The sequence below is a fragment of the Clupea harengus genome, chromosome 16 (genome assembly GCF_900700415.2).
Source record: "Clupea harengus chromosome 16, Ch_v2.0.2, whole genome shotgun sequence".
Classification (NCBI taxonomy): domain Eukaryota; kingdom Metazoa; phylum Chordata; class Actinopteri; order Clupeiformes; family Clupeidae; genus Clupea; species Clupea harengus.
Window position 1 is genome coordinate 15327533 of NC_045167.1, and position 27500 is coordinate 15355032.

Consider the following 27500-nt stretch of genomic DNA (forward strand, 5'->3'; position numbering starts at 1 on the left):
TTTTCGGCTGCTGCTGGTATCTCCACTTTGGAGGTCATCCTTAAAAGCACCGCCCCCCCCCCCCCCCCCCCCCCACACACACACACACACAACATCACACACACACTTACTAACCAGCCTCATCCCCCTCAGTTTTCCCCAGCAACAGGCCTCGCCTGGTCCACTTAAAAAAAGCCATGACGCATGGCCCTCTCACGCTCCCCCTCTCCCCCACCCCTCTTATTCCCGCTCTCTCTGTCTCCACCAACTTTCTCACCTCACACTCTCATTGACTCACACAGCTGGGGATTCAGGGAACATGGGCTTATATTGGCTTAGGTGTGAACATGTGGATGGATGGATAGCCTGATAGCACAGATAGCACAAATTGATTAACAGGGGTATATGGAGGATTGCATGTATATTTGTAGGTATGGATGGATGGATAGGTAGATAGATGGAAGGTTGGATGAGATAGATAGATACCGGTAGATACATTGATAGATAGATGTCTTCGTGGCTAGATGGTTAATGGGTACACTGTTGGATAGTTAGGTGTGTGAGGTTGACCGGACTGTTGTTCCGTCGCCTGAGCATCACTCTCACATGGTCTATTTCCACACAGAGTGGGGTTTGGCTAAGAATGGCCATTTGAGTTTATCCAGACAACAGACAACGACTGTCTCAAGAGTCAGATAAAGAGAGAGCTCAACTTTCATGTCTTTTGAAGTTCTTTTCCCTTTCCACGCTCCTTTGTTCCTATTCCCTTCTGCCTTTCAAGTATCATCCATCAGCATGGAGTAATCATTTCTTCGTGTCAGAGCGGAGAGTCATCATTTTACCAATTTTTCTTTCTTTTTTTTTTTTTTTTGGCGGACAAAAACCAAAAACCAAGCTTCCCGACTGGTCATAAATACGCACGAACCCAATACATGTCATTAAAGACGCTTTTCCACTGCAAAGGCCGTTTTAGGGGGGGGGCACATTTTGGTGGTTTTCCACTGCAGAAACTGCCCGTGTAGGACCTCTTTCAGGGCTGTGATCGGGGGTGAAATAAGTACCTACTACACTGGGGTAGGTACTTCTGTGCAGCCCATGAACTGCTGGGTGGTGCTTACAGTGATGGTCGACGCTTATTGGTTAAACGCGATGAGAGTAGAAAACAAGAGTCATTTTTAAAGCCAGAAAAAATGTACCAGAGGTTACGAAGTGAATGCAGCAAAATAAATCATGGCTTACATAGTTAGCTTGTTGAGGTTACAGTCACTGAATGAACACAAACCACTAAATGTCAGCTGAAATATAGGTTTTAATTAAATATAGTCATGCTATGATATTCATTTATCAAGTAATTACAGCTGCCATGAAACCATTTAATGTGTTGAGCAACTTTATAGCAAAATTCAACTTTCGACTCGACCTTGAGGTAATCGTAACTTATCTAGAAAGTCTCTCGCTTTAACAGTCTAATGGCGGTGCTGCTGCAATATATCATTGTTTTCTCGTGCTCAGATCATGTGGTTGCGATCGAGGAGAAACATATTTGGCTACGTCACTTGAAGGTCTGTAGCTCCTGCACCGCAGTGAAGACAGAAGGGCTGAAAAGGGCCGATAAGGGGGCCGATTAGGGGGCCGTTCCTTTAAACATTCACGCCACCTGGGAACGCTCCGTGTTCCTGCAGGGGAAAAGCACCTTGCAATACATAAACACATTCTCTTTCTCTTTCTCTCTCTCTCGCACACACACACACACACACACACACACACATACACATACACACACACACACACATACACACACACATACATGTTTTATCTCTTTCTCTTTTGCTAATTTACTCTCTCACTAACACACTCTCACACTCAAACACACACACACACGCACACACACACACACACACACACACACACACACATACACACACACATACATGTTTTATCTCTTTCTCTTTTGCTAATTTACTCTCTCACTAACACACTCTCGCACTCAAACACACACACACGCACACACACACACGCACACACACACACACACACACACACACACACACACACACACACACACACACACACACACACACACACACACAACACAAACAAACAAGCAAACAGCAACACTGGTGAAGGTAAAAAAAAAAAAAGCCTGTATGGATTTGAGCTTTGTCAAAGAAAATCAGCTTGTCTGCCGGTTCCCCCTGTTATGCTTTCCCCCTCTTCTTCCGTCTGTCTCCCTTGTTTACTTCCCCATTTTAATGGCCCACAATCACAGTGAAAGGCTGTGCCCCTCTGCTCCAGGGCTGGAGTTAGCGATAAGCGCCGGCTCCCGTCACCGCGTGCCGGCACGGCAACCCGGCAGGTACGCGCCCCTGTCCGCCGCGGCTTCCGTCACGCTTTATCTCCTTCCACACACACACACACACACACACACACAGACACACACACACACACACACATGCTTCACCGATACTTAACAAAACCGGGGGGAAAAAACGACAGGCCAGGTTTGCTAATGCATCAAAAGGGGGAGGTGGGAGGAGTGGGGGAGTGGCGAAGTTAGCTTCCAGGTGTTTTGCAGTCTGAAGACTTTACCCTCACCTCTTCTCTCTGGATGAATAATAGTGTAATGATTCATGAACATGGGCTATTTTTAAAATCATTTGTGGTAATGAAATCACCTCCATGAAACCACCAGGCTTCAGACTTCAGAATGACGCATTATCAAAAGTAATCATATTAGCCTAATTGAAAATCCCCCCCCCCCCACCCCCTTCTTCTTGTACCGAGCAGCGCAGTTATCTACTGCATAGATCTAATCTTGTATCAGCTGGCATCTAGCCCAGGGTCCAGGAACCAGAACCCATAAAACATAGAAGTAGGTATGGGGGAACCCTTCATTTTAAGCCACGGGATGTAGAAAAACTGTTCACCAAAGGATATCTCATGGTGGATGCAAGTCCCCAAAGGCTTTTGTTTGACAGGCTCCTTGAACAATCTGGGCAAGATTGTAGAGATATTCCACCGTGGATTTACTCAGTGCGTCTCTACCATTAACCTGTCAGAATCCCTCAGAAGGTCACCGTCAAGGCGGTGGTTTACTGGATGTCTGTCAAATGTGAGAGGGCAGGTGATTGGCTGAGCAGAGAGGTTTGTTTTTCAGATGTCCAGCCAGCCAGTTGTGAGAATAGTTTGTCTTGTAGCTTTAACATCTGGCTATGTGTGTGTGTGTGTGTGTGTGTCTGTGTGTCTGTGTGGCATTGCAAACATAACAAAGTCTCATACACCATCCCGTGGCTATTTCCACCCACCATCCATCCACCGTCCCTACCGCACTCAGTCACGCTGTGCTTCACTGCCCTGTGAAACACTCCACTCACAGGTCTGGGTGTGCAGCCAGGGAGCCAGGGGCAGTAAGATATGAGGTAGCCTCTATGATCAGTCAACTTGGTTTTACACTAACACGTGTGTGATTTCTCACAGGAACACACACACTGACACACCCTCTCGCTTTTGATGAATGTATGTATTTACTGTGTGTATTTTTTGTCAGCATGTACGCTCATTATTCGCTAGTGTGTAGGTGATACATAAATGCCATTGCGTTTAATGTAGGGATGTGCATTACGGCTCTGTGCTGCACTGCCAACGCAAAGAAAGGGGGTATGACTGCACCTGCTTAATACTCTCCCTCTCTCTCTCTCTCTCTCCCTCCCTCTCTATCTCCCTTTCGTGGCATCCCTCGCTCGCTCAGGCACGTGGCTGTTATTATTTATTGTCATTAAGCTGCTTATTGCCGGCCCCCTCTCATCCATCCTGCGTGGTCGTGCTGTGCCAGGTGCGATAACGGACGGCCATCTATTATTCATCTGATTGACTTCCCCCTAATCGGCTCGCAAGTGCCAGGATTAATCACTCGAGAAATCCATTCATTTCCAATTCCTCTCCCCGCGTCTGTGGGCCAGGTAGGGAAGCTGGTGAAGAATGCCTCAATAGGATACTACACGTGTACAGCAAGCAGTGCAGAGAGAGAGAGTGAGTGACTGAGTGTGTGTGTGTGTGTGTGTGTGTGTGTGTGTGTGTGTGTGTGTGTGGATGTTTGTATGTGGATGTTGGTGTGTATGTACTGCAAATCTAGAATGTGTGTGACAAAAATAGAAGGTGTTTATTGGGTGTATGTGCCAGCGTGTGAGCAGGCATTAAGGGTGTTTGCATGTGTGTGTATGTGTGTGTGTGTGAGTGAGTGAGTGAGTGTGTGTGTGTGTGTGTGTTTGTGTGTTTGTGTCTGTGTGTGTGTGTGTGTGTGTGTGTGTGTGTGTGTGTGTGTGTGTGTGTGTTTTAGCCCTCTAGAGTTGGGTTGGCAGATTCTGGCATTATTATTATTATTTTTAAATATGTACAATTTGGTAAGATTTTGGTAAGAGCCTTAAGGTGTGCAGCATGTGTATTTGACCACAGAGGAAGTGCAGACTGTGTGTGGCATTTACCATAGACCAAAGGTAGGGAGTGAGTGTGTGTTTGTGTGTGTGTGTGTGTGTTTGTTTGTGTGTGTGTGTGCGTGTGTGTGTGTGCATGCCTTCAGCTAGCTATCAGGTGTATGGCTTAGAGGCCCCTTTCTCCCATAGGAGAAATCAATGGAACTGGATATTCAACAGCACTCAAAGGCTTTTATGATGGCCCATAAAAAAAGCCCATTGAAAAAGTATATATGGCATGAGATGGTTTCGCCTGCTGAAATTGGATTACCCCCCGTGTCATAAAAAAGTGCACCGCTGCACTCTTTTTCATCTTTGTCGAAGAGAGTGAGAGCCTAAAAGTGTCGCTCAGTCTATCCAAAGCTCATAGCCATTTATAGAAAAAGAGAGAGAGAGAGAGAGAGAAAAGACATGGAAGAAAGAAAGAGAAAAAACTTAATTACATTGGTTGGAAGTGGTCCTGGTGAACACCTTTTAAAAAAAAAAAGATTCAATTAAAGTCTTTGCCGTGCTGGCGGAAGAACCCCCCCTCACCCCCCCCCCCATCTTGGTGCTGGATTTGTCCTTCCCGAGCTCCCCATCATAGATAGAGAGGGAGAGAAAGAGAGAGAGAGAAGAGCGATGGAATGAAATTGGATGAGTGTGTTTTAAATGGAGTTAGCGCTGGAACTGGGAGCAAAATTCAGCAGAAGTGATGGAGGCAAGTCAAGAGGAGCACAGCAGAGTCGTGATGGAGGTTCATCCTTCTAGAGAAGAAAAATCGGCCAGAAAAAAAGATTTGTGGCACACAAGCTCTTGGCTGAATGATGGAATGAAACACACACACACACACACACACACACACACACACACACACACACACACTCACATAGACACACACACACACACACTATTATTTTGACCGACTTGAACTGTTGAGGGTAAATGTTAAGTTAGGATAGGCGCAATGGTGGCCAGTCCCTCAAAGTATACATTAGTGATAATTAGTGGTAATTGAAGGCCTTAATAATAATAATTTGGGACCTTTGTATTAGCATCATATCCTGTCCCTGAGAAAACAAAAACATGTGCAACGATGAAAACCAGACAGCAGGTGGACATCAGAGGGCACTAAGCAGGACCCTTTCAAGGTTCTTTGGAGGAAAGGAACTGAAGAACTCTTTTTTTCTTCCCCCAGAAAAGAATGCTTAAAAAAGAAACAATTTCTCATTCAGCAGGTCACACCTAACACAGCAAACAGAATGGGGCCCTTGCACAGGTGGTCTCTTATGTGCCTGTGCATAAATTCCTGGTAAAATAATGTGTCCTGATTTATCCTCTAGTGCAGAGAGTTTTCCTCAACTCTTCCTCCCCTCTCTTCTCTCCATCTCTGTCTCTCTTTCCTCCCTCTTTTTTCCCACTTTTTCCCTATAAAATATTTGCCACCAATTTCTTAATATATGTACCACATTATAAGCTAAAATATACTCAAATCATTATTTGCTTCTCAACTGTTTTTTCTGAATTTTCTAGAGAACACAAGTCCTCCCTCTTTTTTTTGCCCCAGAGCGAGAAGCCAAATGCTGGAAGGAGGACGAAAAACTCATCCATGATTCATGATTTTTTCTCCCTCCATTATTTATGCATTTTGTTATATTTATCTACATGAAAAACATATGAAATCCAAGCCCTCCCCAATATATATATTTTTTGTTGGAAGTTGGAACTTTCTGGAAAGAGTTTTGGGGTCAGTGATGAATTTTAACTTCCCGGTGGTTGTCAGTGGCGACGCTGGCAGTGACGCCTTCTTTGACATCACACGTCTGACTCACGGCCTGTGACACGGCCAATCACATCACGGGGATGAATGCAAGGCGACCAATCGCGGTGTCGCAAAAGGCCTACTGACTGCGTCCAGCGGCAGCTGCGTGTCCACTTGGGGGATCGTCTTCTGATGATGAATTATGGGATACGTCCTCAGACTAGACACGACGTGGCATTTACAATGGAGACAAGAAGCGTGTTCTGCTAGCGCTGAGGTGGAGAGCCGTGTCACAGCAGTGGCCTGGTAAACCCCAGGTTCTAGTGAGAGCGTGAAAGATGTGTGTGTGTGTGTGTGTGTTCTGGGGAAGAACCGAGACAGGGGAGAGCATAAACAAATGACAAATGCTTGTGTCTCCATTTCTCCTTTATTCCTCTCTTTTGGAATGGAATGGAAGTAGGGGGGGGGGGGGGGGGGGGGGGCAAGGCACTATTGGGCCTGGCACACACCATGCGGCCTCTAATTGGCGCAGCAGTTAAATAAACGACAGGGAAAATTAGTGTTTAAAAGACGAAAAGCACCCCACATACACACCCACACACCCACAGACATCTCATTTGCAGGGAAATGCTGGTGTTGCCAGCGGAGGGAATTCCCTCAGCTTTTAGTCCACGGTGCCTTATTTACAGGAGCAAGGCTCCCGTGGAGAAGCCCACAGCGCAAACACACCCACACACACACACCCATACACACACATATGTACACTCACTCACATACACATTTACACTCAACTCACACACACATAAACACTCACACACGCACACACATCCATACACACACACACACACACACACACACACACACACACACACACACATGTACACTCACTCACACACACGTTTATACTCAACTCACACACACATAAACACTCACTCACACACACACACACACACACACACACACATATGCACTCACTCACTCACACACGGGTATAAATGTACGAGCTACCTTTTCTGACACACAAACACACCCCTTGACTTACACACATACTCACACACACAAAGAATATAAAGACTAACAACTTGCACTGCTAGAATGCATACACACACACACACACACACACACACACACACACACACACACACACACACACACACACAGCGAGGTCGTGCTCTTAAGCACACCCCAATGATCGGGGCAGATGTGGCTTAACCTCTGGAAGTGCAGCGGGGCCAGCAGATCTCGGCCAGTGATGAGCACAGACACGTGTGGAGCTGATTATATGAACCTCCAAGCCCTGGGGGTCATGACCCCATATCCTCAGCCTCAGAACCCCCCACCCCCTCCTACTACTACTACTCCACCATCCTCTCGCCGAAAATGACATAGAAAAAGACACAATAGAAGTTGACTGTGTTATGAGGCTGGCATCCAGGCAGCCAGGGCAGTGGAGCTGGGGCCAGGGCCCCAGGAGAGGCTCTGTCCTGGGCAGGGGAGGGGTGAGGAGAGGTGCCTGCCTGGAGCTCCTGTCCTCTTTGTCATCACTTGATCACTGGGCAATAGTGAGCTCTGGGTCTGAGTGTGTGTGCGTGTGCGTGTGCGTGTGCGTGTGCGTGTGCGTGTGCGTGTGTGTGTGTGTAAGGATTAAGCTTAGAGCAGCGCATTGTGATCTTAGATCAGTCAACATGCTGGATTCACACAGTCACATATGTGCGAGTGCTCACACAGACACACACACACACACACACACACACACACACACACACACACACACACACACACACACACCCACACACACATATCTACATTCCGGTAGCGAGCAGCAACGCTGCAGTCATGACATCATCCCCTCCAATCTGTTTCTCTCTCTCTCTTTCTGCCTCTCCCTCTCTGTCTCTTTTTCTGCCTCTCTCTCTCTTCATCAGTCACTCTCTTTTTTTTTTGCTGCCCTCTGAGTCACTCCACGCCTTTCCTGTGTGTGTGTGTGTGTGTGTGTGTGTGTGTGTGTGTGTGTGTGTGTGTGTTAGAGAGTATGGCTGTGTGTGTGTGTGTGTGTGAGTGTGTGAGAGAGAGAGTATGGGTGTGTGAGGTACAGAGTGTGTGCTGGTGGTATGAATGGGCTTTAGTCCTGGATGCAGAGGAACACAGATAGAAACGACAGGAGAATCATTGTTGCGCTCTCTCTCTCTCTCTCTCTCTCTCTCTCTCTCTCTCTCTCTCCCTCTCTGCCTCCCTCCCTCTCTCCCTGACTCTTCCTGTCTTTTCTCTCTGTCTCTCTCTTTCATGGATGCTCGGAGATTAAACACAAGCTGAGCTTGATTTGCCGTGGAGGTTATCTTTTTCTTTTTCTTCTTTTAGTTTTTTTTTTGCTGAAAGCCTGCCTGCCTTCGCTGTCGAGTATCTCTGGGTAGCAAAGTTGTTTTTTTTCCTCCGTTCCATCTCTTTTTTTCCCTCCCTCTCCTCCTTTTTTTCTTTTTCAATCTGCGAAGTCGCAAGTGACTGCTTTGATTCCTCCCCAACTCAGATGTCGAGCGAGACCAAAGGCGATCGCTTTTAGACACTGGCTCAGAAGAAAAACAAAACACCAAGTCAGAAGGGGAGAGAGAGGGAGAGAGAGATAAAACATGCGGTAGGAAAGGAAAAAAAGGAAAAACAACAAAAAACCCCACCATATCGTCAAGGAAAGACGACAAGGCAAGACTCGGTTGTCAGTGGAAACGGTGTGTTTTCTGAGTGGATTGAGGAGGGAAAAAAAAGAAAGGCATGATCAAGTCGCTGCTCAGGGGTAGGTACCTGGTGGATTTATAGCTCTGTGTGTGTGTGTGTGTGTGTGAGAGTGTGTGTGTGTTCCCATACAGTGCATTTTATCTCCTTTTTTTCTCTCATACCCCTAGTCAGGTAGTATCGAATCTCAGTCTATCTATATAACAAACAGCTCTTTCTGTGCACCTCTCTGTCTGTGAACTCATTCATCATTACCATTGCTGCCAATGTATCAACACTGGCGTAGTGACCAAAGTGGGGTGACATTGCCGTGGCGTTGGTGCTCTGGTGGTATCTCCAGCATCAAACCTAGACAGACTCGTTCAGTCTGTCATATGTCATCCAGAGCAGATAGCAGAAAAGTATTCATTATGGCAGTCAGTCTTAAGAAGGCCCTGGTCTCCTTCTTCTGGAGGTCCACCCTCTGAGCCCTCCAGCCTTATTATAGCCCACCTGAGTCAGCGAATCAGGGCATCTCAGCTGGGGCCCGAACACCTGCAGCCAGGTGTGGTCAATTACGCCCGGTTTCCCCCCGGCGGGGGGCCCGTCTGCCTTTTGTTTTTCAGATGGGTCATGAGAATTAGCAGCACAAAACGAAGACTAGCAGCATCAGAGGCCTCCTACAACAACATCGGAAATGTTTTTTTTTATATATATGTATATATCTGGGCTTTACAGACTTCTTAGGGCAGTCTTGCTTTTGCCCCTCATCACTGTCTTGTTTCAGTGCTGTGTCATGTGGCCAGGGGTCTATATGTCTATACAGGCTTTGGCAGAGAGCCAAGTGTTTATTAATTAGACTTTTCAAACCCCTTTAGCAATAGTTCAGAGCCCTGTCTAACCACAGTACCTTTGAGTACAGGTGACGGCATTCATCTTTTATGCACCCCAAGAACTCCGACAATGAAGGCCCCTGGCCTCTGCATTTAGAGCTTTCTTCCGAAGCACTTGCCTTCTGATAACCCCCCCCCCCCCCCCCCGCCCCCAACATCTCCTCTCACCTCTTTCATGTTCAAACGGAATGACACCGTCTTTGTCGGATGTACGGAAGACCAAGGTTTTAAAAGTTGGTTGTGAATGTTTTGTTTGTTTTTTGTTGGACTGGTAAAAGTAGCTGGCCCTGAGATGAAGGCCAGTGATTGGATCAGGCCAAATATAATTTGCTTCTACTTTTTCTCTTTCTCTCTTGACTCTTGGACTCTTAAGCAATTGAGAGCTCTGCCTGACTCCGAAGGCCTACAAGGTGTCCGTGTCCGTGTGTGTGTGTGTGTGTGTGTGTGTGTGTGTGTGTGTGTGTGTGTGTGTGTGTGTGTGTGTGTGTGTGTGTGTGTGTGTGTGTGTGTGTGTGCGTGTGTGTGTGTGTGTGTGAGAGAGAGAGAGTAATATAGCCATTGAATAATTCAGCATAGCGACGGTGAGATGGTGCATTCACACCCTTGGCCTCAGTCCTTAGGGACTAAGAGTGTGAGGCGAGCACAAAGACATTTTTTCTCTTCTCCACCCCCTCCTCTCTCACCCCTTTTTTTCTTAGTCTCACTTGTCAGGTCTGTCTCTGTCTCTCAGTCTCTCTTTCTCTCTCCTCTTCCTTCTCTCACCCACCCACACCTTCGGTTGTTTGAAATATCACTCTTTCGTGTCCCCTCTACTTCTCGTCTCCTTTCTTTCCATCACTTTTTTTTAACCTCCTACACACTTCTTACTCTCCTGTGAGAGTCGAGCCATTGTATCCTCCCTCTCTCCCACCCTCTCTCTCTCTCTCTCTCTCTCTCTCTCTCTTTCTGAGAGTCTGTCTAAGGGTCCTCCAGGGACTAGCCATCAATAACACAAGGGGGACGTGACCGTGTCCAAATGGCACCTGCAGGAGGTGAGGCTATTAATGGGATTCCGTGAAGGGCAATGGAAGGGCCATCGTCGTGCCAACGGGCCTGGCTGGGTCCATCCGTGGGATCTGAAATCAATCAGGTGCACCCCCAGCACCACCACCTGCTGTCAGAGCGAGAGGGAAGATGGGAGGGTGTCAGACTTTTCCCACCCCAGGAGGCAAATGAGCAGCGCTGAAATGGGAGGGCAGTAGATGGTGAGACAGGTGGCCAGAACAAAGCCTGACTAAAAAGTAATGCAGCATGTCGTCGTCACCTCTAGTGGTGGATTAGAGGCGGCTTCCGTTTGTAAGGGGATGATTGATTTCTCCTAGGACTTAGTGCCTTATAGACCACGAGCCACCACGTTTATCACCCTTCTCTTCTACCCACCAGCAAAGTTAGCCTACCCACTACTTAGCTCATGACTTTTCGATTTTGTCTTGCCCATATAAAAACACTTAGGAGTACTTTTATGTGTGTAGGAAAATGTGCTATGCTAATTGGTGTGACTCGCCCCGCCAGCTGTAGCTTTGTCACTAGCATGTGTTTCAGGGTGTCAGATGGGTGGCTGTCTCATTGCCTGTCCAAAACAAAAAACAACAGTCCATCTGCTGTGTGTGGCCACTTGTTGTGCACATGCCTGTGGAGCGCCTCAGCGGGGGGCCTCCTCCATTGAGCGTAATGGGGGTGACTCATCCTCCATGGGGGCAAGTGTAAGGTTGGGAGACGGGCATATTACCCACAGTCCCACACGGAGAGGCCGTGCTCACTAGTTGTGTTGCTGGTTTGTGTAATGTTTGTGTGGACTGGGTGTAGGGTTTGCTATTGCCCTGGCTGTTCCCTGCTTGCCCCTCCTCTACTCTACTCTCCTCTCTTTTTTTTCTTTCTCTCTCCCCTCTTTCCTCTGCTCTCTTTTCTCTCCTCTCTCTTCTCCTCCTCTCTTTCTTACGCTCCTGTCTTCTCTTTTCCTCTCATCTATCTCCTCACCTCTTCTCTCCTGTCCTCTCTCCTCCTTTTCCATCCGGTCCACTCTTCTCCTCTCTTTTCTTCTCCTCTCTGTTCCTCCACCCACCTGCAGTTTAGTTGTACTTCCCCTGCTGTGTGTCAGAGATGTAATCAGGCTTGATTACAGTGGCCAGCGCCCCGTCCCGACTTGCTTTCAGAAAGGGGTGAATAAGCACATCCCAAGCCGTGTGTGTGTGTGTGTGTGTGTGTGTGTGTGTGTGCGTGTGTGTGTTTTTTGGCGTGTGAACAAAAAGTGCCGTGAAAGCAGGATTTAGCGCCGACCCGACGCCCCCACATCCCATTTGGTCGGCCACCTCGCCGCTCACGCCTACGGCCCGTCTGCCGTCGCTAGCGGCAGCGGAATGCCGCCCCCTAATCCCATCCCATAATGCCGCGGGCATTAGGGAAGTCCCGCTGCTTCCTAATTGGCTGACGGTCAGATTAGGCGGTGCACAATGGGCTTCGCTGACACCGTCTGTGTTTTCCAAACAGAGGGATTATGGGGGGAGAGAGAGGGAGGAGCAGAGAGGTGCGGCCGAAATGAGATGAGGGTCGGTCTGTCCGTCCGTCCGTCGGTCCGTCCGTGTGCTTTTAAGACCTTCTTTGCATGACCTAATGCCCCCTCGCTGAACTAAATTGTAAATGTATTGCAAACTTAGCATTCCTCACATCTGATATAGCTATACTAATTACAGCCATATTTCAAGTTCACATGGCTAATATCCATTCACCACTCCACACTACCGAGAGCGGTTCCCTTGTACAGGTAGATGGATGGGATCAGCATGGATTTAACCATTCTGAAAAAAAAAAAAAATCTGTTATATTATGTTCAGTTCCAGTCTGTCTTAACCTGGTGTCGGATCAGTCTTTGTGTACAAGGTTTGTTTTACACTGTCAGAAATGTGCTCCAGTTTCTGACCAGTTGACAAAAAGGCAAAAAGTGACATAGGTGTAGACAGTCTTGCAGTTTCTGGGTTTTGTCAGTGTACAAGAAAGATGCAAGACTAGTGGCAAACTTTTGTTTGTGTTTGGATTCACCAATACAAAAATGAGAGTCGTTTTCCTGTTGACAATTCCAAATATTCCACTAAAACGACTCCAAACTACAGCAGTTGGACCATGGAAAAAGTATTTCTGATTAAATGGTTCTTTTGGTGAACAACTGTTCGCACCTTCAAATGAGCTGGGACTAATAGGTGTCTGAAGTGCATCTGGTCTTTAATGCAATCAGTCACTTTTTGATTGTGACTGTTAGGGCAGCCATATAAACTGGGCCTCAAACACGCTGTCACATACTTACTCACACCCTCACCTCTCTCAATTCATGTACGTGTCGCGTGGCAACTCTCAGACACAGTCTCATGCATACATGGACACACACACACACACACACACACACACACACACACACATACACTCACATATATATATTCTCATTTCTGCAGTCACCTCTTGGTACTGTGCAGTCTGTAAACACGCCTTCCATCACCGTGCTTCTCCATGACCACTCTCAGCTGTCAGCAACTCAACACCATTGACCTCCATCCACTCTGTTCCTCTCCTACCCACACAACACAACACAACACCACACCACACCACACCACACCACACCACACCACACCACACCACACCACACCACAACACTGACCTCCACTGAGACTCCTTCACCCCCAGTCAATACTGACCACCAGATGATCATCCTACACACACCTACACACACCTACACACACTTCCACAACCAGCAACCCAACCCCTCCATCTACAGTGTCACCACCTCTGACCTCTTGTGGTAGCAACTCAAAACACCAGTGACCTTTGACACTCCTGTTACACTCAGGGGGGTCTGTAACACTGTCATGCTGTGTGGTTGGCCTGGGTGTTTAAATGTAGGTCTGTGTGAGTGTGTGTGTGTGTGTGTGTGTCACGGAGTGCATCAGAGAGATCTCATGTCGACAAAAAGAAACGTATCAAAGCAATGCGCATCGCTCTCATAATTGCGCCCACCCAGCAGGATGGTGCTGCCGGAGCGCTCCGCTAGCCGCTGCCGCCGCCGCGGAGTAATGAGCAATCTGTAATTTCCTCCGATGAATCACCACACGTCGGGGGCTTTATTTTTGTTTGTCACCCAGAATGGCACTTTGTGGGGGCTGGGTGGGGGAGGACTGAATAAATAGGTCACCGTCTACAAAAGCAGAATCTCGCTTCCTCCACTCCCCTCTCTATTTTCTCTCCTTCTCTCTTGCTTCCTCTCTCTCTCTCTCTCTCTCTCTCTCTTTCTTTCTCTCTCCTTCTCCTTCTCTCTCTCTCAAGCTCGCTTTCATACCCTTTCAATTTCATTTCAATTTCATGCATGGAAACTATAAATTGTATTGCCACAGGAGACATGCACACAGATACAGTTGCATTCATCTGCCTTCAGCTTGAAGATCTATGCAGTTCATGTCTATACCATCACCAACATACAGATGCAGTACATTCTCTCTCTCTCTCTCTCTCTGTCTTTCTCCATTTCAATTCAGTTCATCATGCTTTACCAGATTGAAACTGACTGAGCAACTGCTGCCAGTGTTTGTAGGGCTATATGAAGAACATGCTGGGAAACTGCTGGGTATATGTGTGTTTGTGGATGGGGTTGAACATGCACATACACTTGTGTGTGCGTTTCTATGTTTGTGTATTTGTGTGTGCTAGTATGTGTGTGCGTGTGTGTGTGTGTGTGTGTGTGTGTGTGTGTGTGTGCTAGTGTATGTGTGTGTGCATATTTGCATGTGTGTATGTGTATTTGTGTCTGTGTGCATATGTGTGTGTGTGCATATCTGAGTATGTGTATTTGTGTGCGTGCGTGTGTGTGTGTTTGTGTGTGTGTAAGCAGTCATCAGCACCAGCTCCGCTCTCTGCTGAGACTCAGCATCTGTCCACACGGGGCCGGCCCTGGCCCCAGCAGGCAGCCTCGCTGTCTCTCCCCGTCTCCTCCGTCGCTCCCCTAACTCGTTTGGATGGCTGGCATATGGAGGAGAGGAGAGAGAGGGAGGCAGAGGACAGAGCAGCAACAGAAACAGCTACAACAGCAGCAGCAGCGGCAGCAGTAGCGTAGGACGAAGGTAGCCCCCTAGACCTCGCGTCTGGAGTCTGTCACATCGCGTCGACCGCCTCTTGATCACCGCGCACGCCGATACCCAACCTCTCCCGGGGAGGCAGCGGCCCACCGCGGGAAAGGAAATGAAACGTACGGAGGTGGGAAAGGAAGGGGGAGCGAGGGAGAGGGAGAGAGAGAGAGAGAGAGAGAGAGAGAGAGAGAGAGAGAGAGAGATTGAGGATTACCATTATAAGGAGTGAGTTTTGGCTGTCCAAGTCCATGTCTGCCTTGGGCCCACTTGCTCCTCAGCTTGTGATTGACATCCAGAGAGTAGAGCGGAGACAGGCGGCAGTCAGCATCTTTAGAGACGTACCAATCAACACACTCCCCTCTCCCCTCCCCTCCCCTCACCGCCAACACTGCTGATTGCACTGGGATCACCTTCATGGTGATGAGGCCAGGTATAGGACCTCTACACAGCCTATCCTGATTGCTGCAGGTGTGTGTGTGTGTGCGTGTGTGTGTGTGTGTGTGTGTGTGTGTGTGTGTGTGTGTGTGTGCGTGTGTGTGTGTGTGTGTCTGTGTGTGTGTGTGTGTGTGTGTGTCTGCTTGTGTATGTATGTATGCGTGTGTGTGTATGTGTGTGTGTGTGTGTGTGTGTGAGAGAGTGTGTGTGTGTGTGTGTCTGCTTGCGTATGTATGTATGCGTGTGTGTGTGTATGTGTGTGTAAGTATGTTTGTTTGTATCAAAGCCATTCCCAAAGGGGTCATTACCACCTAGCACACTCCTCCCAACAGGCCCTCTAATAAATGTGCCCTGAAGGCGGAAGTAGGACGACAGTTTTCCTGTTGCCTCTGCTGCAACACATGAATATGGAATGCCACTGATTGCCGGAGGCGCCTGATTGCTCCCTCCAATGGGCCACTGAGCGGCAGGCTCACGGTCAGGGTCTGAGGTACCGCGGTGCTGTATGTGTCTCCATATGAAGCCTGGGGTAGAGTGTGGGACACATGGAGCTCGGGGCCGGGGGTGGGGTGGGATGCCGTGGATGGGGGTGGAGGGCGGAGGGCTTCTAGAGGTCTAGAGGCGTGATGCCCTCTGGCTTTTGAACATGGAGTGTGTGTGTGTAAGTGTGTGTGTGTGTGTGAGTCAGTGCATGTGTGTGATCTCTGGGTTGCATTTGTTACAGCCTCTATATGGTTCTTTAGGCCAAAGCGTTGCAGCAATGCCCACACGGCAACTTTCAAAGAACTCATCTTCTGTGTGTGTGTGTGTGTGTGTGTGTGTGTGTGTGTGTGTGTGTGTGCATTAAAAGACCACATTAGCATTTCACTCCTCTTTTTTGTCTTCTCTCCTCTCTGCCTCTCTTTTCTTCTTCCCCTCATCTCTTTGCATCCTCTCTTTCCACAGAACTTCTGCGGGGGGAACGTGACATTCGTGTCGCTCCCCGTCGTCTCCGAGTCATTACTGAGTGCACACGCCGCCAACAAACAACTCAAGCCCTGCGCTGCTGCGAGTGGCGCTAATCGTGTTTGTGCTCCTCTCTCCTCCAGAGCCCTCCACACACTCTATTGATGTTACCCCCCCCCCCCCCCCCCCCCCCACACACACCCACCCGTCCCCATCTTTCTCTGGAGTCACCTAGCAGGATATTTGTTGCCGAGGACCCAAAAAGGCCCCACTTCTGCACAAACAACTGAACCCAAAGTGAACTGTGAGCTCCCCAAATGTAGCCACCTTCACCCTAACTGCCCCCCCCGCCTTCCCCCTCTGAGGAAAATCTTGTGCTAAATATCCTCAAGGGAATATACAACTTGGGGTTTGTCATGCTATTAGTTTGATTTATCTCCCCTTGTAAGTTTTAATGTGTCCGGCCATGCCTAGCAAGGGCTGTCGCACAGCGGTGCTTTGTACCGTAGAGATATATGGCTCCACCGAATTAGATAAGAGTAGGGGACCCTCAAAACTCTGCAGGATGCTGGTGCTTAGCCAGATGTAAGTAGACAAGCTAGGACGAAAATGTGTGTGTGATTGTGCGTGTGTGTGTGTGTGTGTGTGTGTGTGTGTGTGTGTGCGTGTGCGTGTGTGTGCGTGTGTGTGTGTGTGTGTGTGAGTGTGGGAAAGACTGTAGTTTTTATAAGACTCGGAAATAGGGAGCCCGTTGGAAAAGGGGGGAAAGAAAATTAGAAGTCACAGTCAAAGAAAGGGAAAAAAAAGAAATTCTAAGAAATGACCTAGAATCAGGAGTAATGTTGAGGCTCCTCGGAATTAGTGTTCAAAGAATGACATGCTGTGGGAGCGGAGTGGCCTCGTTCCTGTTGGCAGGAGTCGTTGCCACATAGAGAGAGAGGGAGAAAGAGAGAGAAACACCCGGACTGAAAAAATATGAAGCTAATTACCATCGCCCAACATCAAAGGTCCTCTTTGAAGTCATCCACGCATGCTTCCTGAGCGCAGCGATCAGTGGCGGCCTCACTGGCATTGCCTAGCAGTCATGGACCAGTCACTGGGTCGCTCCACACAAGACCCCAGTACACCACCCTAGCCATTGCGCGCGCGCGTGTGTGTGTGTGTGTGTGTGTGTGTGTGTGTGTGTGTGTGTGTGTGTGTGTGTGTGTGTGTGTGTGTGTGTGTGTGTGTGTGTGTGTGTGTGTGTGTGTGTGCGGGCATGTGTGTGTGCGCGCGTGTGTGTGTGTGCGTGTCTGTGTAACCCATTCAAGATGCAAGCTGACGGACCAGTGTAAGAACTTTCTTTCACCTCGCGACGTACAAATCGCCCGTTCCCTCCTTTAACAAATCTGAGGCAATTAGCCCCTCTCGCTGTTCAAGGAGTGGTTAATCAACAAATGGAGCTTCAAGACAACGGTGGCAGGCAGGCCAGCCGGATGGGCCCGGGCACATTCATTTTCTCTCCATTACGCCGTTTCACGCTCGGCCGGCCAGCAGCGGGGAGAGATAAGAGGCAGAGGAGAGGAGACAGGGTGCACTGCCAGCCTGGTGTCGCCTCTCTTTCTCTCTCGCTTTCTCTCTCTGTGTCTCGCTCTCTCTTTCTATCTCACTTTCTCTCTCTGTCTCTCTCTCCATCTCTGTCTCTCTTTGTCTCTCTCTGTCTCTCTCTCTCTGTCTCTCGCTCTCTATCTCTCTCTCTCTGTCTCTCTCTCTCTCTCTCTCTCTCTCTGTCTCTCTCTCTCTCTCTTTCTCTCTGTCTCTCTCTCTCTCTCTCTCTCTCTCTCTCTCTCTCTCTCTGTCTCCCTCTGCACTGGACCTTTTCCGTGCCAGCAGATATGTTCAGTTTATATTGTTTACAGTTATGGCACTTGGGACAGCTGATAGGCAGAGATAGTGTGACTGATATCAGCAGATGGCATCATCATATACTGTAATGTTTTAGTTGGAGTACTCTGTGTCGTGTAGAGCAATGAGATCAACAGCAACAACAACGATACTAATGATGATAACGATTATGGTTGTGGTTCAGCTGTGTAGGGAAACCAGTGTCTTAATTAAATCAGATTGCATATTTTGCCATCATGTTGCATGATATTGTGGCTTGTTCTAATTGAGAATCAAACCAGAGAGCGACAGTGACTTCTGGCAGAATGGTATCATGATTTATGTGTCTGCATAAGAGAGTGCTTTTATATGTCTCACACTGGCTCCTCAGAGCACTCCGTGTTTGTGTGTGTGTGTGCGTGCATGCGTGTGTGTGTGTGTGTGTGTGTGTGTGTGTGTGTGTGTGTGTGTGTGTGTGTGTGTGTGTGTGTGTGTGTGTGTGTGTGTGTGTGTGTGCGTGCGTGTGTGTGCATGTGGGAAGTGCAGATCCATTAGCATGCCTTCAGAGTGTTTACCGAACACCACACCACACTTAAGAAGGGGGGTAAAAAAAGAGAGAAAAGCTCTCCAGCACTTAAGTCAAAGAGAGCTGCTCCAGCGCTATCACAGCTAGCATCAATTAGCACAACCTCTGGAGCTGATAGCTGCCTAATTACCGTCTTGCCACCACTTGGCGGAAGCTCCAGGAATCCATTTGCATCTCCAATTTAACTCTATTCTGCTCTGAAGGCTTTTGCCACCAGTGTTTGTTATGGGCACCAGGGGGTCAGCTATTTGACGGTGTGGTTTGGTAAAAAATCAATAGGATGACAGAAAACGTTTGTTTTTGTCGAGCCCAGGCAGGTTGACCCTGAAAAGTTTTTCAGTTTTTTTTGGCAGTGAGCCAGGAGAAGGCTCTGGCATTAATTGTTGTGGAGGGTCTGGACTTTTCTCTCTGGTTTTTTGACGAGCAGTTGTTAAAGTAGGACTCAACCTTCTGTATGTGAATTTGCATGACTTGCTGCAGTCTGTTAACAGTGTGTTTGGGTAAAAAATAAAAAAAGACTTTATTCTCTTTCACCTTCAACCCAAAGTAACACAAACCCATCAAATCTGCTCAAATATCCCTTTGAACCGCAGAGGCGAAGAAAAGCAGCTGTTTTTCACTTCGGTGAGAAAACTTGCTTTAGGCTCAGCAAGGTTTTTTCAGCTAATACATCCTATCAAATCTCTTTCTTTTCCTTGTCTTTTGTCCTTAACTCCCAATCTAGCGGTGTGATATGGCCTAAACGCGCTCCGCTTGACAGAACGCCTCAAGGTCAGGTGTTTAATCACAACGAGGAAGTTCCTTTGAGTTCCCCTTGTTCCTCCTTTCATCCTGCTGAGGGGAACCGTTTCATTGGCAGTGATGGTATCGGCGGGGGCCCTTCTGCTTCGTCCATGTTGCGGTGATGGGATCATTATCTGGAGGGGTCTAAAGGCTAACTCTCTGTCTTTTTCTCCCTGCAGGCACGACCAGGCAACCCAAGGAAGGCGAGGTCCCTGGGGTGGACTACAACTTTGTGACTGTCGAGCGGTTTATGGAACTGGAGAAAAGTGGAGCCCTGTTAGAGAGTGGAACTTATGAAGGTAAGACGACGAAAGTAGAAGAAAAAAAAACAGGTGTGCTTGCTGGCACATTGATATCTATTTCAGGGTCCTTATCTTGTGGAGACAGCACTGAACTCCTGCAGTAAAGCCACTCACAAGTGAAGCGAGTTAGCTCACGTCTGATCAGGAGTTGATTATATATTTCCACCTCACCACCACCCCCACCCCCACCACCCTCACCCCCAAGTCCCCTTACCTCACTTAACCCTCTTAAAAAGCAGCCTTTGAAGCCTTGCAGCCTTAATGGACTTGGAGTTCTCCGCCTTATCATGGACTATTTAGTCTTGACACCTCGCTCACAGGTTGCCTTTTCCTTTTAGCCCAGCCATTGTCAGATTTGTGTGAAGAATGAAGACATTTTAAAAGAGCAAACAGCGGGGAGCCGCAGAGTTCATTTGGGGCTTGTTCAGGCAGCGTTGGGTGAGAGCAGAGAGAGAGCATGAAATGGAAGGTTGTCCTCCAGGTTCTGGTACAAGTTAATAGCCCCATTTTAGTGCTTACACAGGCAAGCCTTCATGCCTCTCTACTCTGTGCCATTTGACAGCCCTGCGTGTGTGTGCGTGTGTGTGTGTGTGTGTGTGAGAGAGAGAGAGAGAGAGAGAGAAAGAGAGGGAAAGCATGAGTGTATGCGTGTTTGAAGAAGAGAAAGAGAGAAGGATCAAGAAAGTGTGTTTGTGTCTCTGTGTGTGTGTGTGTGTGTGTGTGTGTGTGTGTGTGTGTGCTTCTGAAGAGGAAACTGCATCGGGGCCATTTATTTCCTAGATACACTTGCTCTTGCATTCAATATCTACACAGAGACTATGCCTCTTGTGCCTCTGTCATCTATATCCACATATTCTTTTATTCCTATATCTTTCTTATGTAGCCTCATCCCTTCTTCTTTTTTATCTTTCTTTCAGTTGAATTCACCCATAACATTTCATGAAATGACAAAACAATTTGTCTCCCTCTAATTCAGTGCACAGCATACTAAAATCTAAATACTGGTCTGATCTTGGAGCGAGACCAACTGAGCCTCTGATATCCATCCTCCTTCCATTTTTTCTAAGTGCGGGTCACTCCACATGCCAAAGAAAGAGAAAGAGAAGGAGAGAGATTTGTCAAAAAACAGAGAAACCTGAGGAATGGACTGCAAAACATAGAACAGAACACTCTTGGTTCTTGGAGGCTGTAGGAAGAGATTTCCTAGCCTAGAGTTTGGTGCCTGATGTCCTGGAGATCTGAGGCGGTGGTCATGGCCCAAGACTGTGCTCTGACACACTGTCTAATAACTGCCTCCGGGCTAACGTCTGTTAGCGTGACACACTAGCCAGCCCAGTCCCTGAGATTCTAGAGTTGTCATGGCTACGTGTCTTGAGCTGTCTCCTGCTTCTTATTATGCTAAATGTAGATATATGGGTTTTGGAGTGAGCGCCACGACTTGTCTGTGTTTGTTAGACTTTGGCAGAAAGTTCTCCTCCTTATTTTCTTTGCCTTTCACTCCTAATTCTTTCCATCTCGGGGAGACAACCACGATGTGAGCTGAGAAAAAAAAAAGTTGCCTTTTTCGAAAGGGTTTTATCAGCTCGTCAAAGAAGTAAAGAGAAAAAGAAAATGTTGAAGACGTTTTCTCTTTTCTTTTCTCCCCGGTCTGCCTTGGCTATCCTCCACGGTGCTGTTTCAGTCCACTCGGTTTCTTTTGCAATCAATTCAACAGCCATTTTCAATATTAAAACCTTCACTGCTCCTATCTTTCTCTGTGTGTGTGTGTGTGTGTGTGTGTGTGTGTGTGTGTGTGTGTGTGTGTGTGTGTGTGTTCTCTGTAATATAGACCAAAAGAGTCTGAGAGAGAGAAGATAAAAGAAAGAGAAAATAGTAAAAGCAATGGCTATTGCTTGCCTATTGATATACACATATACTCTGTCTACACATATATATCCAAGGCTATGGTTCAGAGTGAGAGAAAGAGAGTCCACCCACCTATGTGCACTCTGTTCGCTTTATGATCCTATAGATATTCTAGATATTCTAGCACTGCAGATTCCAATCTTTCTCTCGATTTCACACACACACGCACGCATGCACGCATGCACGCACGCACGCACGCACGCACGCACGCACGCACGCACGCACGCACGCACGCACGCACACACACACTCACTCACTCACACACGTGCTGTTAAAAAGCAGTAAAGAGCTTGAGCATCTTGCAGATGGTTAATGTGTTAAAGTAAAGACCATGAGAAAAGACCCTCTCCCATATTCTGCCATCTTCAGTTAGTCTGATTGAACAGTCTGTGTGCGGGGGGGATGGGGGGAGGCCTCTTCAAAACACTTTACTCCCTGGATGACTACCAGCCTCTGGGGGGGTACAGCTCACGTCAGCGTTCATTTCAGACAGCATGATCAGCGCGCGCGTGTGTGTGTGTGTCTGTGTCTGTGTCTGTATGTGTGTGTGTGTGTGTGTGTGTGTGTGTGTGTGTGTGTGTGTGTGTGTGTGTGTGTGTGTGTGTGTGTGTGTGTGTGTGTGTGTGTGTGGGTTGCAGGCTGAACATGCTAACACAGTGAAAATGACAGAATAGAGAGTAAAGTAAAGTGTTCACTTATTTCACTCATTCACCTGACACTCACAGTCAGTCGCTCACATCTGCGCTCTCTCACTCTCTAGTGTGACTGCTCACACACCCACTCATAATGATATTTATTCACAAGAGTGATTTGGCCCTAAAGAAGCCATTTTGTTTGAAGTTACAAAACTTGCCTCTGTGCTCGTCTGTGTGTGTGTGTGTGTGTGTGTGTGTGTGTGTGTGTGTGTGTGTGTGTGTGTGTGTGTGTGTGTGTGTGTGTGTGTGTGTGTGTGTGTGCGTGTGTGTGTGTGTGTGTGTGTGTGTGTGTGTGTGTGTGTGTGTGTGTGTGATTGAACATTATCTGCCGTGGCAGCGTGGATAGCAATGCTTTGCCAAACGCCTCTATCACCACTGCTGCAGAAGTCAACACTTCTGAGGTGCCTGTGAACAGTCGCCACGCAAACGCAGCGCATCACACCCCTGTGTGAGGGCTAATGAGAAACGTATGAAAGACACACTTCTCTCCACTCACACACTTCGCATTTCCATCATGCACGCAGCGTTTATTTATTGTTGTGGTTGTTGGATTACATATTTAGGTCACATATGCATTTGTTTATCCACATCATGTATATTAATGTGGTATATATGTCCCTAATCTAATACATTATGTGGGTGGATGTTCTATAGATAATCGCCCTGCTCTCTCTAGCCATATGTTCATGAATGCGCCGGACCTGATGTACATTATCATCATCAGCAGCAGCATGCAAAAATGCCCTGAATTTGAATGTTTTCATATCCCACCGAGGTTATAGGTCTTTTTTGTTTTGACAGCTCTAACAAATTCCTCTATTCATCAGCTGTCGATCTTCTCTGGTCTCGGCCATTAATCATTAAGCATCAACAGTTTAGCTATTGTTCAGTTTGTTTCTGTGCGTATGTGCGTAGGCAGGGAAGACTACCTAGCCATATGCTTCGGCCAACCTGCGACCTGTTGTTGTTTTAGAAAGATCCGAGGACATATTTTTAATCGTTTGTCTGGAGGTTTAAAGTCTCTGAAGAAAATCGAAATCTGGCGCAAACACACAGCCAGTCAGCTTCAGTTCCAGTCGGTACATATCTCTTTAGACCATATCTTCCAAGGAAAATGAAAGTGCATTCATCCTTAGACTTGACAGGACCTCAGTGTGTGTTGTTACATGTGCAGAGCGGGAGAAGCTGAGAAAGGAGTTCCACACTTCAGAGTGAAATACAGTTAAGAAGCTACACTAATTCCCTCATAAAAAAATCAAACAGTGTTGATTATGCTTCTGTTTGGGGCCCTGCATTCCACTCCCAGGCACTTATACTGACTTCACTTAACGTTTGTCCATCTGCAGCACACACACTGGGAGAATAGCCTTTTTGATGGTCTGAAATGTGAGAAAACACAGAGCGTTTCTACATGATTGCCAGGGTTTGTCATGCCAGGCCGATCTAATCATAAGAAGCAGCCTTATTCTCTTAGCTCTTGAACTATCGATCATATGTTGCCTTCTACAACCCAATAAGTCCCTTATGCCGTGCCCTCTACCTCTTCCTCAGTCATTTAGACACCCAACCATTCATTTATACATTCAATCAAGTCAATCTCTCTCTCTTTCTCTCACTTACATCTGCTTATATACACACAATCTCTCACTTACAGTGATGTTTGTTCACATTGATATTTATTGACCAAGCCATTTCGTTCGAGTCAGTGGCATTGTAAGAAGCAGACTAATTTCACTGACCTCTTGAACCTCACTAGTCCTACCAAGGAAATAACCCCTGTTTCTCACTGTGGTGTGTGTGTGTGTGTGTGTGTGTGTGTGTGTGTGTGTGTGTGTGTGTGTGTGTGTGTGTGTGTGTGTGTGTGTGTGTGTGTGTGTGTGTGTGTGTGTGTGTGTGTGTGTGTGTGTGTGTGTGTGTGTGTGTGTGTGTGTAGATAACTACTACGGGACGCCCAAGCCCCCGTGCGAGCCCACGCCGCTGCTGCTCGATGTAACCGACCGCCTACTGCCGGGCGCCAGACCCAGCTCCCAGGGCAAGCGGCGACGCAACAAGTCCGTCAGCAACATGGAGAAGGCCGGCATCGACCCGCCTGAGGAGGAGGAGGAGGAGAGGCCCGTTGTCAACGGCAACGGCGTGGCTCTCACCCCAGGTGGGACCTCTGTGTGTGTGTGTGCGCGCGCGTGTGTTCGTGAGTGTGTGTGACTGTCACCAGTCGATTCCACTTTGTGCAGCCTGTCACTGATGTGGAGAATAGTTAAACGTATAGCTCTATTCAGCCATTCGAGAAGGGTGTGTGTTTGATGGAACACTAACCTGGAACCTCCCAGAAGGTCCAAACGGGTCTTGCTGCGGCCCCGATACCCCATCACCTTCCTGCAAGCGTGCCCCATAGCAACTGTCTCCATTGTCGGACCACCAGCGTAGTCAGGGCAGCGTTGCCAGGGAGACTTCATAGCAACAGAATATTAGCAGACAGCTTCCCCTGCCCGTAATTAAGTCTAGGAAGTGAACACTAGGGACGGGAGAACTCCAGGATGAAACGAAGTTGATGGCAGAGAAAAACCAGTAGCTCTTATGCTAAGCTGTCTCATCCACTGCCATAAAGCCTATGGTTTACTGTATCCCCTCTGTGCGATAAACACATAGTTTTGATTTATAAGCAAGGGGTCAGACAGAGTGCTTGACTGGGGGGCCAGTAGACTGGGCCCAGACTCAGCGGCTTGTTCAATCAGTGTGATTTAGCGTGGCCTGGTGTTCAATTACAAACACACACACACACACAGGCACTGGAGGCCCGGGGAACACACTGTAAATCCCCTCAAACACATACAGTACATGGACAAAGAGAGACACAGCAGATAGCGCTCTCCTTCTGTGTGTGCATGTGTGTCAAAGAGAGTGTTTCTCCATTTGTGTATGTTTGGGTGGAGAGAATTCTGGGAGTTTGTCTGTATGATGGATGCTGCGGTATTCTCTCCCACTGCCCCCCACCCCCACCCCTCTCTCTCGCTCTCTCTCGCTCTCTCTCTCTCTCTCTCTCTCTCTCTCTCTCTCTCTCACTCTCTCTCTCTCTCTGTCTCTGCTGTAGTTCTGCTGTATCTTTCTCCCTCTCTCTCTATCTCTCTCTCTCTCTCTCTCTCTATTTATCTGTCACTGCCTTCTGTGACTATCCTTAGGGACCTCCAAGAGCCGCCACTCTAAGTAGGACACCACAGCCTCCCTTCCTCTTCTCCTCTCTCTCTCTCAATCTCTCTCTTTGTATTTGACTTTATGATTCTCTCTATCTCCCTTCCTGTCCCTCTATCTTCTCAGCTCTCTCTCTCTCTCTCTCTCTCTCTCTCTCTATCATCTTTTTTGCTCTGTTTCCCTCTCTCCTCGTCTCGTCCTCCCATGGTGTGAGCCCTCTAATATCTTCATCCTCTAGGATTTCTCTGTCCCCCTTATATCCCATCCGTCTCCCTCCTCCTCCTCCCTCATGGACTCCCTCTCTTCCCACCCTCACTTTCCTTACGTTCATTCATTCATTCTTCCCTTCTTTCTTTCTTTCCTTCCTTCCTACCTTCTTCCCTTCTTCCCTTCTCTCATCCCTCTCTCTTTCATTAATTAATTCTGTCTTTGTTTCAATCCGTTCTTCATTCTTTCTTTTCTTCCATCCTACTTTTATTTCTCTCTCTCTCTCTTTCTTTACCTTTCTTTCTATTTGTCAGTATGCCTTTCTTTTCCTTACACATATGCCCTCTCCCTCCCTCCCTCCATCCCTCTCTCTCTCTCTCTGTCTTTCTCTTCCACATCTATCCATTTCTCTCTTGCACACTCTCGCTCTCTCCTTTCTCTCACTCTTCCCCTTCCTCCCTCTTTCCCTGTGCCTCTAAGTGCCTGCTAATAGAATCAACCCTGACTCATGTCTTGTGTTCTGCGTGCTGTCCGTGCTGTTCGTGTGTGTGTGTGTGTGTGTGTGTGTGTGCGCACACAGAGTCCAGCGAGCATGAGGACAAAAGCACAGACGCCTCCGGTGACATGCCCCCCCAGTCTGCTCCGAGCGACACCCCCACCCCCGACACCGACGCCCCACCAGAGGTGGGAGAGGCCCCCCCGCCGCCGCCCGGCCCCACCAAACCAGACGAGAACGACGAGCTGGGCCCCCTACCTGACAACTGGGAGATGGCATACACCGAGAAGGGGGAGGTCTACTTCATCGAGTAAGTGTCGCTCGTGTGTGTGTGTGTGTGTGTGTGTGTGTGTGTGTGTGTGTGTGTGTGTGTGTGTGTGTGTGTGTGTGCTTAGTATTGTAATACAGTGGGGTTCTTGCTGATTTGCCTACTCATGATAGAGCAACACACAGACATGTCCTTACTCACACAAACACAGGCAAACACACATGTCCATACACACACTTACACACACAAACACTTCCCAGGGATTGATGCATACTTTCTCAAGTTGAAAAATGTAACGGTGCATAAAGAATTTTACAAGCAAAACGATGACATTTATTTGAATACAAATAGACACATTTTCTTTGCTTTTCACAGTCGTCATTGGCAACGGTAATCCAGCCGACGCTACAATGGTAGAAATGATCAAATGAATATGGTCACAATCTCAAATTCTCCATTACTTCTACCCAGAGAGCATGAATTGTTTCAGCCTGGAGATATTTCATCAATATGGATGGGTCTAGGAAGGCCATTTATCACATGAACATGAACATTCGCTGACATGGATGTGGCTACCATTACTCATTTATCAAACTGGTGCGGAATGTTCCGGCATTGGAGTGTGAGTAAATAACAGTGTACCAAACCTTCACCCTGACCGCGATGCTAAAGAGCCCGGCTCGTTGGTATGGCAGTCAGAGCACATACTCATCCGTAGTGACAGCCCTCCATCACATTGCCCTCCCCTTCAGGAAGCACGCCCATGCCCTTCACGCACACCGACCATCCCTCACATATCCCCTAACCTCCACACACTAGTGCTTCACCCATCTCTGGGGTGCCTCACCTCCCACTTCTGACACCAAGGGAGAGAGAGAGCAGTCACCCCACCTGGCCTTG

The 27500-nt window shown here is 47.9% G+C and overlaps 1 protein-coding gene across 10 annotated transcripts in view; it reads left to right on the forward strand.

Moving 5' to 3' along the window:
- Positions 1 to 27500, forward strand: part of magi2a (membrane associated guanylate kinase, WW and PDZ domain containing 2a) — a 214905-nt gene that overhangs the window by 106020 nt on the left and 81385 nt on the right. For 9 of the 10 annotated variants that reach the window (XM_031583189.1, XM_031583194.1, XM_031583195.1 and 6 more), the window contains exons 3-5: positions 19721 to 19840; positions 24377 to 24592; positions 26417 to 26642. In XM_031583189.1, the coding sequence (XP_031439049.1) occupies positions 19721 to 19840; positions 24377 to 24592; positions 26417 to 26642 (562 nt within the window). Of the gene's footprint in view, positions 1 to 8240; positions 8975 to 19720; positions 19841 to 24376; positions 24593 to 26416; positions 26643 to 27500 lie in introns of those variants that run through there. The other variant, XM_031583196.2, reaches the window with a different exon arrangement.